General features: G+C 34.9%; 1 protein-coding gene across 9 annotated transcripts in view; it reads right to left on the bottom strand.

The window, feature by feature from the left end:
- CACNA2D1 (calcium voltage-gated channel auxiliary subunit alpha2delta 1) overlaps positions 1–17,520 on the bottom strand; it is a 434,706-nt gene that overhangs the window by 191,345 nt on the left and 225,841 nt on the right. For all 9 annotated transcript variants that reach the window (XR_012629126.1, XM_074869856.1, XM_074869858.1 and 6 more), the window contains exon 5: positions 13,863–13,907. Coding sequence is in view for 8 of the 9 variants with exons in the window: in XM_074869856.1 (XP_074725957.1) it covers positions 13,863–13,907 (45 nt within the window). In the remaining variant the exon portion in view is untranslated. The remainder of the gene's footprint in view (positions 1–13,862; positions 13,908–17,520) is intronic.

Genomic DNA, 17,520 nt, shown 5'->3' with positions numbered 1-17,520 from the left:
AATACCATAACTCAGGGAATTATAGTGTCTTGTAAATAATATAACTATTTTCTTAATTTCTGACAATAAGGAACATTATCAAGACATAAGAGACCATTTGGCAATAAGCTAAAAAAACCACTTAAGATTAAAAGATAGTAATAAAGGAATTAATGAAAACTATAACAACAATTATTGTGAATTTCTAATGATTATACCAGCATTTTATCATCCATGTTGTGAAGAAAAACACTAAAAGGACCAATACTAGTTTTGGTTTGAATCATATCTACAGGACCTATCCTTGCATTTTGTATCTATGGCTTACAAATCATTAAATAAAACTTCTATACAATTTTGCATGTAGGAAACTGAAAGAGACAGCCTGTTTTCAATGACATGATGAACAATTACCCAGCTAGAAAAGGTAGTCAGCATATGACTGGTCAAGTTTTAAAGAAGGAATTCCATGGTGGACTAGTGGTCCATATGGACAAAACATGGCAATATATCATACTAAATATTCATATCTGTTTAACTAGTTCTTTTCCCAGAGGAGCTGAAGTACACACCTGCTCAGATTTACTCTTTTAATCTGAAGATAAGAATTCAAATTCCTACTGAATTTACCAAATGGAACTTGTTCCACTTTGTAAGCCAAGACCATTCCTCCATCTCCCTGATGTTTACTTGAAAACTAAAAGTATAAACTGCCTGAGTCAATCTGTTCCTTCGACTAATGCCCACTGAGTTCAGGGAGATCACCTACTCGCAACTACGGACCCAAAGCAAGTAAGCCACAACACATGTGCCTCTGATTTGAAGAGACAGAGACTCTATTCTTCAAGTGTCCCAAACAAGGTAAAGCTCAGGAGGTTAGGTCAAGCAGCAGGGTGAAGGGCGGAAAAATCTCAAGGCACCTAAGCATATTAGCAATTAACGGAATTTATTTTAATGAGACCTGTGCAATCAGCTGGTCTTTCCTAAAACTCACATGATATTTTAGTGAGTTAAAATTAGTATTTGTTGAAACCTTGTTTTCTTATTTAATAATCAGAAAAGAATTGAAATTTATCTTCTTTTCTCTTTATTATATATTACAGCTAACCTTCACAGCAAAGGTGCATAAAGTCTGTTGTAGTAACATCAGTATGCAAAAATAAACTTCTGTCCTATTTTCTCTTTAACTACAATGTCAGGTAAAATTAAATACGTATTTTAAATATTTAAGCACAGAAGACATGTAAGACATATTTATCTTCCTAAAGATAACTGTGACCCTTCCCCACCCCCAAGTCATCAGGAACCTCTCCCAAACCCCAGTGTTTCAAGGATGATGGAGAGCTGCCTCATACATGCCATGGATCTATCCCATCTGGTCCCATGAACTTGTGCATGTCTGTCTAGCTTCAGTGATCCCCAATTCTATCCCCTCCATTCCTGAAGGTTCAGGCAACATCTCCATATCCCTTCTGGGTCATACATCCTGGTCATGAGTTCAGGTATCATGATGTGTAACCCCATCTGAACCTCCCAACTTGGTTCTCTTCTATATGGGGTAATGGCCTGGGAAAACTCAGGGGTTCAGGACCAGGGTGTTCACTAAGAGTGATTTTCCTACCTGCCTTTAAGTTATCATGTGTCGCACAGAACTGCCTACTTCAGCACTGACTTTAATAGTGGCTTGACTGGATAAGATGATATCATTAGCCAACACTAGGAATATAGGGTCATATTAGAATAAAAGCACATCTTACTCTAACTTATTTAAATGTTATGAGTAGTTCAGAAAATCCCAGTCAATTATTAAAAAAACCCCAAAAAGCAACAAACTTGAAATTCATAGCCTCCTTCAAATCATTGATAATTCACATTCCATTAGAGTACTCAAACATATGTTGTAAAATAAAATAAAAATATCTGTTGTTGACAAATCCCATAGAATACTTGGTCATCTACAATTTCAAGACCAAAACGCACTCTAGATAATTTAGATTTTTCATACAACACGCAATTAAGTTTCAAACTAGGAACTGTTCTACTCTTATTGAAATAAATTACACTGCCTACCTTTTACCACCCCCACATCTGATTAAAGATCATATCCCTGGAGAAAAAGAACTGTTAAATCATCTTAATGCTTCATTGGGAATTAGTTATAATACCAACTGAATGTGAACATTTAATTAATTTGATTTTTTCATCTGATGCAGTTGTCTTTGCCATGCTTTGCTAAGCCATCAACCGATCCTGTTTCACAGCGCATACTTATCTTCAGTCATACTGGTTAGGTCCAGATTTTGTACATCCTGCAGCATACTAATCAGTTATTGCTCTTTCTTCTTAATTTGTACCGTCTTCTGTGTCAATAACAATATTAATAACAGTAAAGCCCTGCTTTGAGAAGGAGGTTGGACTACATGACCTCCTGAAGCCCTCCTAATCTAATTTTTTCTGTGATTCTCTGAGTTAACACTAATAGGGCTCAAAACACTACACAAACATCCCTCACTAATTCATGCTTACATAAATATAATGCAGCTTTTCACTAATTAAATGCCAGCTGTATCTCAGTAGATAAAAGCAGTAGGTAACACTAAACCATGCACTGACCTCTGGGTTACATACAGACCATAGACTTTACCTATAGACTAAGTGCCATATAATAATTTAAGTAAATTGCCATAGCACTATGTAAGACTATTTATATGCTTTTTAAAAATGCTAGTATGGTGAAATCCTAACAATGCAACAAATTAGAAGAATAGCATTCACAGAGACTAGGAAATTTTAGAAGGATATTCTGCCCAAGATGAGAAGCACATCAGAAGAAAAAAAAAAAAAAAAAAACAACAAAAAAAACCCCAAAAAACCAGAAAAAAAAAAAGGAAGAAGAAACAGGTCAACCTTTAGATTTTAAAAGAACTAAAAAAAAAAATCAACAAAAGAAAATACCTTTGTAAAAGGTCGGCTGATTCCAAGTTCAAAAGTTTTTAGGGTCTGGACAACATGATTCCCCACTAGATTAAAAGTTATTTGCAATACACACCATAAAAGAAAACTGCAAGAGTAGCTTTAATTCACCTTTTCGGGTACCAGTGCTAAAACCTCTGAAAGACTTCAATTCACAAGACAAAAGCAGAAGCACCGATGGCCTTTCACAGCCATGTGGGCAAGAAATGTTTTTGAAGCTAAACCCCAGATATTACTTCCTACTCAGCCCTACTCAAGGCATGACTCAGGTGAAGAACTAGAGTAAATGATCTTTGCATAAAATGAGAGGTTTCTGTTCTGAAGCTCTGCTGCTTTGCCATATTTATGGCAAGTACTGGAAAATAGAGATGTTAACAAAGAGAACTACAGGAAAGGATAACACTGGATACAGTAAGAAAACTTTATACTTCACAGAATAAACTGACCATTCACTTACAAGCACCTACAAATGAAATGCTTTATATTAGATATGGTTGCCTTCTTCAATTTTTTTTTTTTTTTTTTTTCATCTATTCTCCATAAAACCACATGGACAGAGAATGTTGAGAACTGGTATGTGGAAACGCCAGGGAAAGTGATCTGGCCTTTTGCAGATTGCACTGGCCAGTTCAGAAATGCTCTTACTCACAGAGTAGGGGCTGGCAGGAATAGGCGAGGAACTGCATTTCAGATCACTCAAACTACAGAGAACACCCTGAAAATCCCAAAACAGTTCAATGCATAGATTATTTCCTGTTTGGGGACATATTTGGAATCACAAGCCACTCTGAAATTATATCCATGTAAGTCAATATTAAATATAATATTAAAATATTATAAGTGATCCATTCCAGGATTCTTTATATGACTTGCATTTTCAAAGCCTACTTCCACCTTCCATCAATCATATGAAAACATCACATTTTAGGACAAGACGTAATGGCCTCAAGTTGCACCATGGAAGGTTTAGACTAGATATTAGGAAGTATTTCTTTACAGAACGGGTTGTTAGGTGTTGGAATGGGCTGCCCAGGGAGGTGGTGGAGTCCCCATCCCTGGAGGGGTTTAAGAGTCGGGTTGACATAGAGCTGAGGGATATGGTGTAGCTGAGAACGGCCAGTGTTAGGTTAATGGTTGGACTAGATGATCTTCAAGGTCTTTTCCAACCTAGACAATTCTGTGTCTGTGTCTGGGTCTATCAGATTCAGTCATTCATTTTGTTTTGTACTAAGAAATCTCAGTGTGACCCGCACACTTCAAAGTGACATGTCAAAACACTCATACAACATTGCTATCTGGAATCAGGCAACAAAGCGCTTGCTAAAAATTACTACTTCTAATGTTATAAACATTCCATAATGAGTTCAGCTTTTCAACTTGCTTATATTTACCAATAAACAATTACACTGCATTCACTGCAATTGTTATCACTCATGCATTTGATATTAGTAGGAAACATCCTGCAGGAGGAAATTTTCCATTGAAGTGATGAATCACTAACTTTAGGGCTGAATTCTGATCTTTGACATGGCATAAACTTAGCCTCCATGGGGAGACTTCAAGCACTGCTCTTTTGTGCAAATTTGCCTTCAAGGTAGGATTCTCCACATTAAGAACATCCTCATCTTTTTTAGGACACTGACAACTACAGTTATCACTCATGCCATTATTATTTCATAACTCTTTCACAGGTAAGAGATAGCTTTGGGGCACTCATATATTTTATTATCATGTATTTTTCATTGCAGCCTCGAACATATATTCATTTGGGAGAAGACTTGCACAAATTTGAATAATATAAATCTGACACTTAGTTTTTTAACTGGAAAAAAAAAAAAAAAGAAGAAGAAAAAAAGCAAGAACCCTGCTCCCTGTGGCAATAGATCATTAAAATTTCAATAGGAAGCTTTAAGGAATGCCTTTTCTCCTTATAGGTTGGATTCAAGCTTACCTATAATGCCTTGAAATGGCAAGGTGCCCAAAGACTTGACGTGATTCCAGGGATACTTGGTAAAAGGCACACATTCCTCACTGAACAGTGCAAAAAGTCTTGGCACTAAAGCAGACAATGTCACTCATGCCCTCACTATCAGTTCCAATGCTCATTTTCCAAAAAATGGCATCCAAATCACACTGTTAGAAATTGTAACACTGGATTCCAGATATAAGAAAGTGCACTGCAAAAACAGTGGAGTATGCATTTTCCTAAAATACCTGAAGTCAAGGTACCATGAAATTGCGAGAAATAAGAACAATAAATCCTCTTGCATAAAAAAGATGAACAGATGTAAGACCAAAGAACATAAAATTATGGCTTTCCTGATTAGTCCTCCTCCCCATGTACTAAAGATAAGATGCTCTGTGCTATAACAGGATTTTTCTACATCTTCACTATAGCAAGAACTGTATATTTAACCATAAACTTTATTTTTGTTATAAACTGCAGTGAGATACTCCCCAAAGTGTAATTAATTTGTTACATAAAAAATAATAAAATATGGATCTACTTTTTTAAGACAATTCATTTTCAAATGTATTAACTTACTTTAGTACATACATTGAAAAAATTTGAGTATGTTCTATGATCTGTAGAATATAATAAAAGAGTCATATCTCTGAATATGTTGTAAATTTGAGAAGCACAGGACAAAGTCTTGGAATACTCTCACGAATCAAAAAGTGCAACAGCCAGGAAGTATTTTCTGAAAATGGAAATAGGTTAGGACACCTATGGGAAGCTATCAAATTTTTCCCTCTTCATTTAATAAAATTTTAAATGTATTATAGACTTAATTATTAATTCCAAGTACTATGTGCTAGTATCAAAAGATATAGGTTAATATTCAAGATATATTTTAATAAAAATTAAAATATAGTTGAAAAGTATGACATTTATTACAGATAAGAAACTCCTGTTCTAATGAAACTTCTCTAAGGCTTTAAAAATGTTCTCTACATGGGTGTATCAACAGTCCTACTCTGACAGTCTTTCATAATGGAAGATAATTTATACTAGCACAAATGTTCTTTCCCTCCTATAGCTTAGGTCAGTCTAAGAGCAAACTACCCTGGCAAAATGTCTTCCTTGTCTATATAAAAAAAAAGGTAGAATAAGGCATTTGTCTGTATAGCTAATATCCATTACAGTGAGAAGGGAAAAAATAAACCAAACAAATCTTCAATAAAATCTACATAATATTGCCAAGAATCAGAATAACTGGCACAGCTGCAGCCCAAGTTATCAAAGACTTCAAAATTAAAAGATGTCCATCAAGTATCAGTCAACTAATATTTCAGTCTCTTTACAAATTTAGCTATTAGCCCATTTTGATATCATGATTCTCCAAGAATGTGCAAAATATCATCTAAAACAAGCGCTAAATGATGTTTTCCAGTGAAATTTTTTCATGCCTAATTCTACCACATACCACCAAGAGATGTGACATTAAACAGAAAATATGAGATCTAGATATGTAGATATATGTAAATATTATTTATTCTGCTATCTGCAGCATGTTGGCCCGCTGAAAAACCCTAGCAGGTTCAGAAGGAGAAGAAAATTAATCTAAAAATAGCTGCAATTTACACACATGAAGAACAGCAATAACAAAAATAATCCCTAAAGAGACCTGCTATACGTACAAGGGCTACTTGTTGGCACCTTCTTGAGAGTAGGAGTGTACAAATCACAGTTATTGTCAAGTCATCTAACTACGGTTTCCAATCTGTATGAAATATACTTTGCCCACTTATCATAAATTAGAATAGCTGGGGCAAACTCTTTATGACTCATTTTAACATTTTTTTTCAGCATCAAAGAGAGATAAAAAGAAACATGACACATCATAACTGTGACTGTATCTATTTCACATAGCTGCCTGTGATGTTACAACGTCAAACCATACTGGTTGGCATACATTGAAAGCAGAGGGAATAGGAGCACCACACAACTTTAGATAAGGAAGTTAGCTGGCTACATTGCTAGGCTACCCTATTGTAAAAGGAGACTAGGTATTCTACAGCCTAGCATTTAAGCTCATCCTAAATTATTTGAAACAAATGACTGGAAATGCCTATCCTTCACTGTCTATGAAATGCTGAAAAATGAGTAGTTTTGAAATCCACCTGTAGCTGGTAGGATATTGATTTTGTACATTGGCAACCAGAGCCAGTCTAAGCACTGAGACAGAAATCCTCTTACATATGCAAACACAAGGGACATTTCTAAAGGTATGTATTTTCGGAGTTAGGTTTAAAAAACTCTCCAAAAACATAGGAAATTTGTATCTGCTGGATGACATGTAACAGGTAAAGAAAACCCCACCCCAGCTTTCTCTATACTGTCAGGGCAGGTCTTATCATTTAGTTTCACGTTTCAGTCGAGCAACTGGCAGCTTTTGCACTTGCAGAAACCTGGCATCACCCTTCCAGTCTCTAGAAAAGTCTATTTATACCTGTTAGCTTTGAGACTTGATCCCTGGAGTCCCCATCTGCCCTGCCCTAGAGCTCCAGACCCTCCTCTCAACTAATCATATTCAGATCCCATCTCCCCCTCAAGGCCTCCACCTGACCCAACATGCAGCTCCTGAGACACGGGCCCTACAGAGAGAACTCTTCTTTTCTGCTGTCCAGCTACAAAATACATAAAATAGTATACTTGTTTTTTCAATAAATAAAATCATTCTGCCATTTTTCAATGTATGTTGTGAGGAGAAAAGCCAGAAAACTCCTGAATTCTGCTAGCAGGAGAAAAAAATTCAGCATTTCTTTGATCAAGTCAATAGTAGGTTCAGACTTAGTTTCAAGTAAACTTTGGCGAATTCATTATCAGACTTCTTTTTACTAAGTTAATCATAGCTGCAAATCAAAGCCAATTTTGCAACACTTGATACCATAAATTAGTAGAAAAGACTTGTGTATGGGCATGAGCATAGACTCAATAAACTTCCAGTGCCACTGTCAGCATGCTTCTAAATCTCACTGTCTCTTCTAGGGAATGAGCAGACCTATAAGGAGTCTGCCTCATGGATAACCATTCTGTTCTCTGCCTACTTCTGCTCAATGACCATACACTCATATTTATTAAAAAAACAAACAAACAAACAAAAAACAACAGAAAAAAAGGAGAGAAAAAAAAAAAGACCATTTTGGGGGTGGAAATTATTTTGTTTTCTAAACAAACGTTTGTTGTCTGAACCAAGTCAGGGTTATCGAAAATTTTCTCATCTCTCCATTTTAAAATGGGAGATGGATTTGGTGGATGGAAAGATAACAGGTTATAGCTTATCCACATTTCCCAATGAAGATTAGGGTGTTTTAAAAAAACACTTACAAAAGAGCGGGCAAAAGATTATTACAATCAGTTCCTATGTTCTCCAACTGATGCATTCCACCTTATATGTCCAGAATTGTGGTATGTTAATACCCACCAGGAATTTTTTGAAATTATTTTTATATTCACACCTAATCATCCTTTCTTAGTTTTACAAGTTTTCAGCTTGATGTAGACCTTTTTTATCATTATTTTTAAAAAGCTTGATAGCTGCATTTATGCAGCAGTTTTAAACTCAAAGAGAGCTAATGCTTCACATATTATTCCAAAATAAGGCATCACTGAATTACGAATACTATCTAAACCATGTGGCAAAGATAGCTTACCAGTTTTAAAATATTTTTCCTTGCAAGTTTTATAAAATAATTAAAAAAATATTTTCATATTTAAAACAGTCATAGGCATGTTCCAGATTGCTTCCCTCTACTGGAACCCACACATTGACCCCAGTCACAGAGTGAATTCCCATTTTGTGCAGGTACTTATTCCCCAAATGGACACATAATTCTAGAGCCTTCACATTAATTCAGCAAGATAAAAGTGTTACTACCACTTAATACATGATCAATAACTGCACAAGAAGTACTGCTCTGTTAGTCATGACTGCAATCCAACATGGGACTGCATAAAGGAAATCTCTAATAAATCACTTGTGTTAACTAGGGACACCACTCTTGCCAGGAGATGCAGCTGACTGCTCCCAATTAAAGCCTAATGAGTAAGACCTACAGAGGAGCTGCAGACTCCCAGTGACGTGTGGCTGGTTTAATGTTAAAGAAGCATTTGTTTGTTTATTTGTAATACTTAGTCCTTAAAGTTAAATCACTGAAAAATTTCAGTCTTGTTTTCATTACGCTGATGGAGCTTGTGCGGGAAGGAGTTTATAAAACCATGACAAGAAATTACACTAAAAAAAGCTAGAAAAGAAGCAAGATGCCAAGAGAACATGAGAGAAACATTAAGAAAGAAATCAAGGAAGAATGAAAATTAAGTAATCAAACAGTACAGTGCATAGTGGAGAGGTGGATTACCTGAACACATGGAAAGAGAAAAATTAGATTTAGAAAGAATCTATAAAGATGTGGAATCACTAGAAGTAACATGGAGACCGGTACAAAAAAGAGGAAAGAACTGAGCAGTGAAGCAAAAATGACTGTAAATACAGTGGGGTTACAAAGGACAAGAAGAGAAAACAGGCAAAGCAGTATTAAAACTTATGAGAAAGGTCATCTTAATGTGGTACCACTCAGTTGTCCAATAAAAGCACTACAGCATTTGTCCAAATACAACACAAGCACTTGACACCTGCAAATTAAAGTGCACGACGCAGACTGCAATATATCAAACTGAAAGGATTCTAGGGAATAGGACAGTGAATGAAAACCTGAGAGACCTGTATTAAATTACAAGTTTAGCCATTATCTTCCTATGAGATATGAAAAATGGGAATATAATATCTCCTACCTTGTTGTGAGGATAAAACTCATTAATTATGAACAGCCCACACATTACATACAGCACTGTGGGGGAAATAATCAAGTAGAATCTAATTGCTGTTGCAGGATAAAGAGTACAAAGGTATATTACTGATTGATGGACTAAGGGGTTACAAATTGATTGTTTTATCTGAGAGACTGAGAAATCCAAAGGCCAATGAATGCTTGGTCTTCATGTGCTTTTTTTTTTTTTTTTAAGTCCAAGTAAACAGAGTCATTACATTCAAAAAGGCCCATTGACACAGCAGATGAAAAATGAGAGAGAAGGTACATGAATGTGGTACATAAACAGGAAAAATGAAAGCAAACTATACAGCAGCATATTAACATACACTGGTAAAAATACACAGAATTAAAGTTAGAGGATTGCTCTTCTGATAGAGGTATAATTTTAAAAGGATGAGTGGAGACAAATAAAAACTGGCAGGCAGGACCTGTGAGATTGATTTCTTCTAATTCTTCAACATCTAAAAGGTAAGATTTAAAAGGGTCTGTTATAGGAACCTGGTCAACAGAGAAAAGCACACATCTCAAAGTGATTCAGCTGACCTTAGACACCTATCTCAGAATAAACTGAACAGCTCTCCAGAGGTATCCACAGTGACTAGCTTAGATACCTAATTTTAATAAATAAATTTCTGCTACTAGTTATTTCTACTTGTACTGAAAGAGAAATACAATACCATGTCCTGTGATTTAATGACAGATCACAGCATGGAAGAGAAAAAAAAAAATGAAGTTGTTAGAGACAGCAAAAAATGGATGGCAAAAGCAGTTTTACTAGCCAGTGCTTCAGAGGTGATTCTATTAAAATCTCTCTATATTAAAAAAGATGCTGCCTAAGTCTTCTCAAGCCTTTTTTCAGACAGGAAAAGGGGAGAAGAGTCTGGAGTGTTTGCATACATAGTTGAGACTTGGATACAGATTTTCTCAAAAAAAATCAGTATCAGACCACTGACTATCTTATTGCTTCTTCTTTAAATTTAGATTACTAATCACAGTGGCAGCACAAGCACAAATACAGCTATTTTCACACTCAATGTGTTTAATCCAAAAGTATTTAACTGCTTCTTACCACCTTAATGAGATGCAAATAATCTGTAATCATACCCATAACTTTCTATTCCCAACAAAGTGCTACAGAAAACAAATTTTTCTTGGATTCCTAATCTGCATTTATCTAATCAGCCTCAGCCTTAATGATGAAGGAAAAGAATTCCTACATTTCAAATACTTTAAGAAATATGTGCACAAAAATTTTAACAGTGAAAAACTCACAGCACATGGAAGAGACTTTTTTAGGAGGTGCATGTTAGTGGTTCCTGAAATACTAGGCCTTTTAAAGGGATCCAAATCTGCGTGTATAAATTATATTTCTAAAATATTGTTCCTTTTCTGTAATATAAATAAGATTTATTTTGTTTATTAAGAACTAATACTGATATTGCAGCTGAAGGAGAATAATGTTTAGCATCATTATGAAATATTCATCTTTTCTAAATAGCAAGAATTATAGAATCAATTCGGGTGGAAAAGACATTTAAGATCATCAAGTCCAACAGTTAACCTAGCACTGCCAAGTCCACCACTAAACCATGCCTATGCAGCACTGCTACAAGTCTTTCAGATATCTCCAGTGATGGTGACACAACCACTTCCCTGGGCAGCCTGTTCTAGTGCTTGACAACCCTTCTGGTGAAAACACTTTTCCTAATATCCAATATAAACCTCCCCTGGCACAACTTGAGGCCATTTCCTCTTGTCCTATCACTTGTTACTTGGGAGAAGAGACCGACACCCACCTTGCTACAACCTCCTTTCAGGCAGCTGTAGAAAGTAATAAGGTCTCCCCTCAGCCCCCTCTTCCCCAGGCTAAACAACCCCAGTTCCCTCAGCTGCTCCTCATAAGACTTGTGCTCTAGACCCTTCACCAGCTTTGCTGCTCTTCTTTGGATGTGAGAAAGCAGAATTAGAGTAGTGCTTCTCCAGGATGAGCAAACCCAGCCCTTAGCAGAACCAATGAGATCACAGTGGCTGAGATATCTGAGACTGGTCTCTCTTTTCATGGTGTAATTAGAATTCACGGGGAACTGCTTAATGGTATCTCCTTAAGTCAAAGCATTTGTTTTCATCAGCTAGCCAAAAAAGCTTAAATGACTGACAGAAAGCACATGCTCTCAAACAACCAGAGTTTGCAAATAGTGTACTTCCTTTGTACCTTTTCCCTTCACATTGTTTTCTAAACTTAGAATTAAATAGATTAAAAGTAAAACAAAACAAAAAACTCCTTTCTTTTTCCTCCTCCATCTTTAACCTTTTGATTTCAGGATTATTATGAAGGAGAGAAAAATAATTATTTCAACACATATAGCCATATAAACATACTGGCAACTCAAACAGAACCACAGTCTCAATGCTATATTTTTATATTTTACACAGCCCATACAGCACAGATCTACATAACATTTCAGCCCATTAAGCTGAAATTTCTAGGTCTTAAAATTGTTCATTGTAACTAAAAACATTTCAGAGTAATAACTTAAGCTAGTGTTGGGTTTTGGTATTGCACTCTGTGTTGCTGACACCATATTACTGTTACTTGTTTCTTGAGAGATTGGCTCTGACTCACAAGGCACTATTCTTAAATTGACAATAAAGGTTATTATAAACTTCATTCCAAGAGTTCAAAAAAAGATAAAAAGAAATAAAACCAGAAATACAAATAGGACACCTGGTGAAATAATTTTTTTTTTGTTTTTTGTGGCAGGAGGAGTTGTGAGGTTTTTTCCGGGGTAAAAAAAAATTCCAGAGGAAAGTCAAAGAAAATGAGAGTAAACTCTGGAACACGATTTCCTTTCCTGCCCTGCCTAACAGATCTGGATTTATGTTGCAGAAGCAGTCACTTCGAGATCTTTCCCAGTACTATTTAATCATAGCAGATACAGAGGGGTCTTTTACTTCACACCATAATCTACCATCACTATACGGTACATTTAGATTCAAAATCCAATGTTTAAGCTTTGCAATTCTGTTTCCAGAAGTGATTAGGACCTGCAATCCCAGCGAATTTAATGAGAAAAGACCAGTATCTTTCAAATTTGGGTTACTTTTAATGAATTTTACTTAAAGCATGCAAATTTTAAAACTCGGGACAGTAGACTGTTGTATCTGAATTCCAGTACTCATAACTCTATATAAGCATATCAAATAGTTCTGCTTGACATGATCTATGTACCTTCTTTAATTGCCTTACAGCAGAAGCATCAATTACAATAGTGATACCATCAATCTCTAAAGAATACTTGATTAAAAAGTGCAAATGAAGCATGCTGGCAATTCTGATTAATACATTTACAACATTTTTTCTATGGTTCTAAAAATTAAATCTATAATGAAGACAAGTAGTTGTATTATCTCAAGTGAAGGTGAGGATAACTTATCTTCTCCCCAGAAGGCATTAAGATCTTTAATAGTTAAAGCCAGATAGGAAACTTCAAACCACTTAAAGTAAGAGTTTTAGTAAAACTAGGAATTGAAATATCATATGTTTTGTCTAAATTTTAGGACTGGATTTTCAATTTCCCCAAAGCTTATTACAGTCATATGAGTGATCACTAAGTGCATGAAAATAGTTATTCAGTAACATTTTACATCTGCTTTCCCCTCATGTAAAAAAATTCTTACAAACAATACAGAACAAGATGAGTTTGGAAAATAGGGCCAGAAAATGGTTCCTTCAGAGGAAAGTAAATTATTTACATTTATCATTTTGATTCTACAGTCCTATAATTATGATTTTATCACATTTCAAAAAGTGAATGATACTGCTGTCAGGATCTTTTTTCTCTCAGAACATTCCCTGCCTGATCAGTAACTCAGACTGTATTAGGGAAGACAGACTTTGAGAATTAGAACATAAAATATTATCTGGCTCTTGAGGAAACTTTTGAAAACATTTCTAAGTTTCTTGGTTTCTTGCTTCTACAAAATATTTAAATGCTAGTCTTAGAGTTACATTAATATTTTCAATCCCTTAATTTTCTGAGATTACGGACAATGAAACAAAAAGAAACATTACTTACGTCATTCTGATCATCTTTTGCATTGTAATAGATTATATCATTATTCTGTAAGAGAAAGAAAAGTAATTCTGTTAGTTTGAAAGTAGAGAATAAAATTTACTAACAATAATTTGTACTAAAATACATTTTAAAATAAAACAACATTTCTTTATGTACTCTCTTTGAAATATAACAGAATCAGACTTTTGTTTGCTCTCTGTTGCATGTAATATTTCCCATGCTCATGTTTAACTTCATTCATTTAATGCCTCTTCCCTGGTAAGCTACATAAGTCACTCAAAAAGCCAGGTAGAAAAGTACAGACGTTGGACAAAATCCAGAGCTCATAAAAGACTTGTGTAAGCTGTTTCTTTTACAGATATATGACTCTCTATGCAATTAGGTGATTTATGCACCATGACATCTAGCAGGCAATAGATAGAACGACGCATGGGCATTGCTAAGTGGGTTAAGTATTTGTTGCATCATGTTTATTGTTTTATTCACCTCCCACAGTGAAAATAAAATCTGTGAAAATACATCACAGGAGAGTCTGACTGTTGTACCATAGAGTGGAACCTGGCAGCTCTGTGGAAATGCTGTACCATGTAATTCAGGCAAAGCAATGAAGAAGAAGATTACTAGTTTCCATTAGTAAATCAGTCAGAAGGTTCATTCAGTGTAACATCTACAGCTGTTTGAAAATTGGTGTATTTCCTATGAAATATGCTTTTATTTTTGCTTGAAATATTTCTGAACCATTTAAAAGCCTTGAAGATTTAGGTTTTCCACTAAATAGAATTGCTGTACTCTGCCCTATACTTTTTTGAATGAAAGTAAGCAATTGTTATGTGCATTTCTGTATGAAATAGACACATATATGTACATAGCATTTGCACAAATAATGAAAAGGAGATGTTATATTTCTTCATGTCCAGCAGCTTGTTTAAAATGACTACTGCTAACCTCCAAAAACAACCTTAATTTATTTTTTCAGTTATGTTTATGGTAATACCTTTGGATATATGTATCTAAATAAAATGTTGACCACAATTTTTTTTTTTTTTCTTTTATAAATACCAACAGGAGAGAATTATTTCGGTAATCATTTTTCAAGTGCGTAAGCCAATGACAATTATTACTTGCACTAAAAAAGCACCATGGTATGTGCTACAAGGTAATGCAGTTCATCTTTATAAACCATTATTTTCCTCACTTCATAAATAATGACATCGTTCATTCTCCTTTGTGACCTTTTTGAGATCCAAATGAAATATATTATAGATGAGCTAAACACCATTTTGAGGTAAATGCTATTAACATGAACTCATCCTCTTTCCTTTTCCCTTAAAATGCACTTTTTTACTTTTCCATCAAGACACTGTTCTTCGCAGGTCAGTTGGTTTGGTATCAGTATCTGGGTAACGAAGCCGGAACTCAGTGTGTTACAGACACAGGAGAAAATTCCTTTTATCATTACGGACCAAAGCTAATTGCTTATTCATTTGATTGCTGTAAAGAAAAGACTATGTAATGCTTGTGGAAGCCTTCAATTAAGTTGGAAGAGGCGAAAGATTCAATTTTCTTCAGATCCTCTTTACTCTGCATATGTTTATATACAAAATAAATGTTCTGTAAATAATGTGATCTGTTCAGAAAGCCATGTGATTCTTTAGCAGGCAATATTTAAAACTGCAAAGGATCCAACTCTGAATGGTACTAGCTGGAAGTGTTAGCACAAGTGTTTTCATCACAAGATGATATGTTTAATTTCTTCTTAAAAAAAAGCTGTTTCACTTCAGAAGACAGGGGAAAAGAATACTTCTTTCAACACACCTCCTTATGATATGTTAGAGCAGTTCCCCTGCAATCTCTTCCCTGGAAGCTTTTGTTTGGAAAAAATGAGACCATCATACTTACCTGGATATTATGTACATATTCTTTTTCTTTAGTGGTTTCATTTTAGAAAGGAACATTTTCATAAAACACAATTCTATTAGGCTTTCTCTTGTATTGAGTCTCACCTAGCTATCAGTTTATTTCCCCACCTCCTTCCCATTGTTCAAGCTTACCCTGACAGTATTCCTTGTCATAGAATCATTTAATGCATAGGATTTTTAACACTGTGTTCTATACATAAAATTCTGTTTATCTACTCAAACAAAAGGATTCTTTACTGTCACAAAACTATTTTCCCGTCATTTATATTTTTATTTATTTCTTTAAATTGAGCAAAGCTGGCATAGTGTTGTTATCTACTTCTACTGGAGTATTTTTTAAATCACCTATTAAAGAATGATGTTTCAGAAACATGATACATTTACAAGTTAATTAAAATAACCCCACCACCACCCCCCCATATGAATTAGATATTTTGTTAGGCTATTCATATCTTGGAGTTCACCACCCTGCCTGGAGATATTACCTATCTAATGCATAAACTAACGCTGACATTGGTCATATCTCACCTCTCTTAAGATAGAAAATATGAGCTACACAGTGCTACAACACACTGAATGCTGTACCGTTCACAAATTAGATTCATGGATCAGTTAGATCTTTAGAGGACAATTTTTCATAATTTAACCACTTCTAGCTGACAAGAACAAATTGCTTTGTTGCTGGTTCTCAAGCGAGTAGTTTAGTTATTTATTAACTTCTTGACACAAAGAATTTGAATCTTTCCACTGTTATACACTTTTGCAACCAGGTAATACTGCACACTTATTCAGCAAGCCTAATATACAATGTAAATATCCTAGATATTTATTTTTGTTCTTTATTCAGTAATGCTATGAGTGAGAGGTAAATACTCACTGTTACTTCTGTTTATGAATGAAGGGATTTAGTAAGACAGTTCTGAAGATCAGTTTATGGAAGAATGACTTTAGGAGACCATATGCATAAATTAGAAACTTTAGCATACTGTCAGTATACAAGTTCACAAAATTTATTAAGTTGGAACAGTGAAAGGTAGTTTTCAGCAGCATTAATTCCCCCTTCAAAGCAAACAGTTTCTGTATCTGACAAGGATATGCAAGGCATATCAAAATTACATTAAGGACCAGATCATAAATTTACTTGTGACTCTTACTTTTTTCTTCTATTCTATCTGAATAATCTTTTTTCTTCCACACTTTCATTGATATTATTATCTGCTAAAGTTACATTCTTCCATTGTCTTTATATTGCTTCTTATTTCAATAGTACTTTCCTTCCCAACTTTGGGTATAAAACAATTTCAATGGGAAACACTACATATCAAGTAGTATTAATGAATTCCTAAATTTTGCCACACAGAATCCAAAGTTTCTTGTCTCTGTAATCTCTATATCTAGAGATTTGAAGAAACACAGAGTTTCATCAAATAGAAGAATGGGAAAATACAATCTTTCAGAATTTTGAAATGAATGATGAAATTCAGATGAAATTTGAATTCACACCAACACTAACTTACACTCGCATTTGGATTCTCTACAAAGCAGGTTTACAGACACGGTCTATTGATTCAGCTAGTTAAAAGCCTAATCTCAGCTCAGGATTATGTGAAAGGAGCTGAAGTTGGCTTGTCATCACAGGAAATAATACCTCTTTTTCAATCAAATTCTTTCAAGAACAACACAAAGGGATTACATTGCAACAAGACATATCTGACTCTACAGATAATTATGTATAGTAA

Source organism: Strix uralensis, chromosome 5, assembly GCF_047716275.1.
Source record: "Strix uralensis isolate ZFMK-TIS-50842 chromosome 5, bStrUra1, whole genome shotgun sequence".
Classification (NCBI taxonomy): domain Eukaryota; kingdom Metazoa; phylum Chordata; class Aves; order Strigiformes; family Strigidae; genus Strix; species Strix uralensis.
Note: the sequence above shows the minus strand (reverse complement) of the source record. Positions and strands in the feature narration are given on the sequence as shown.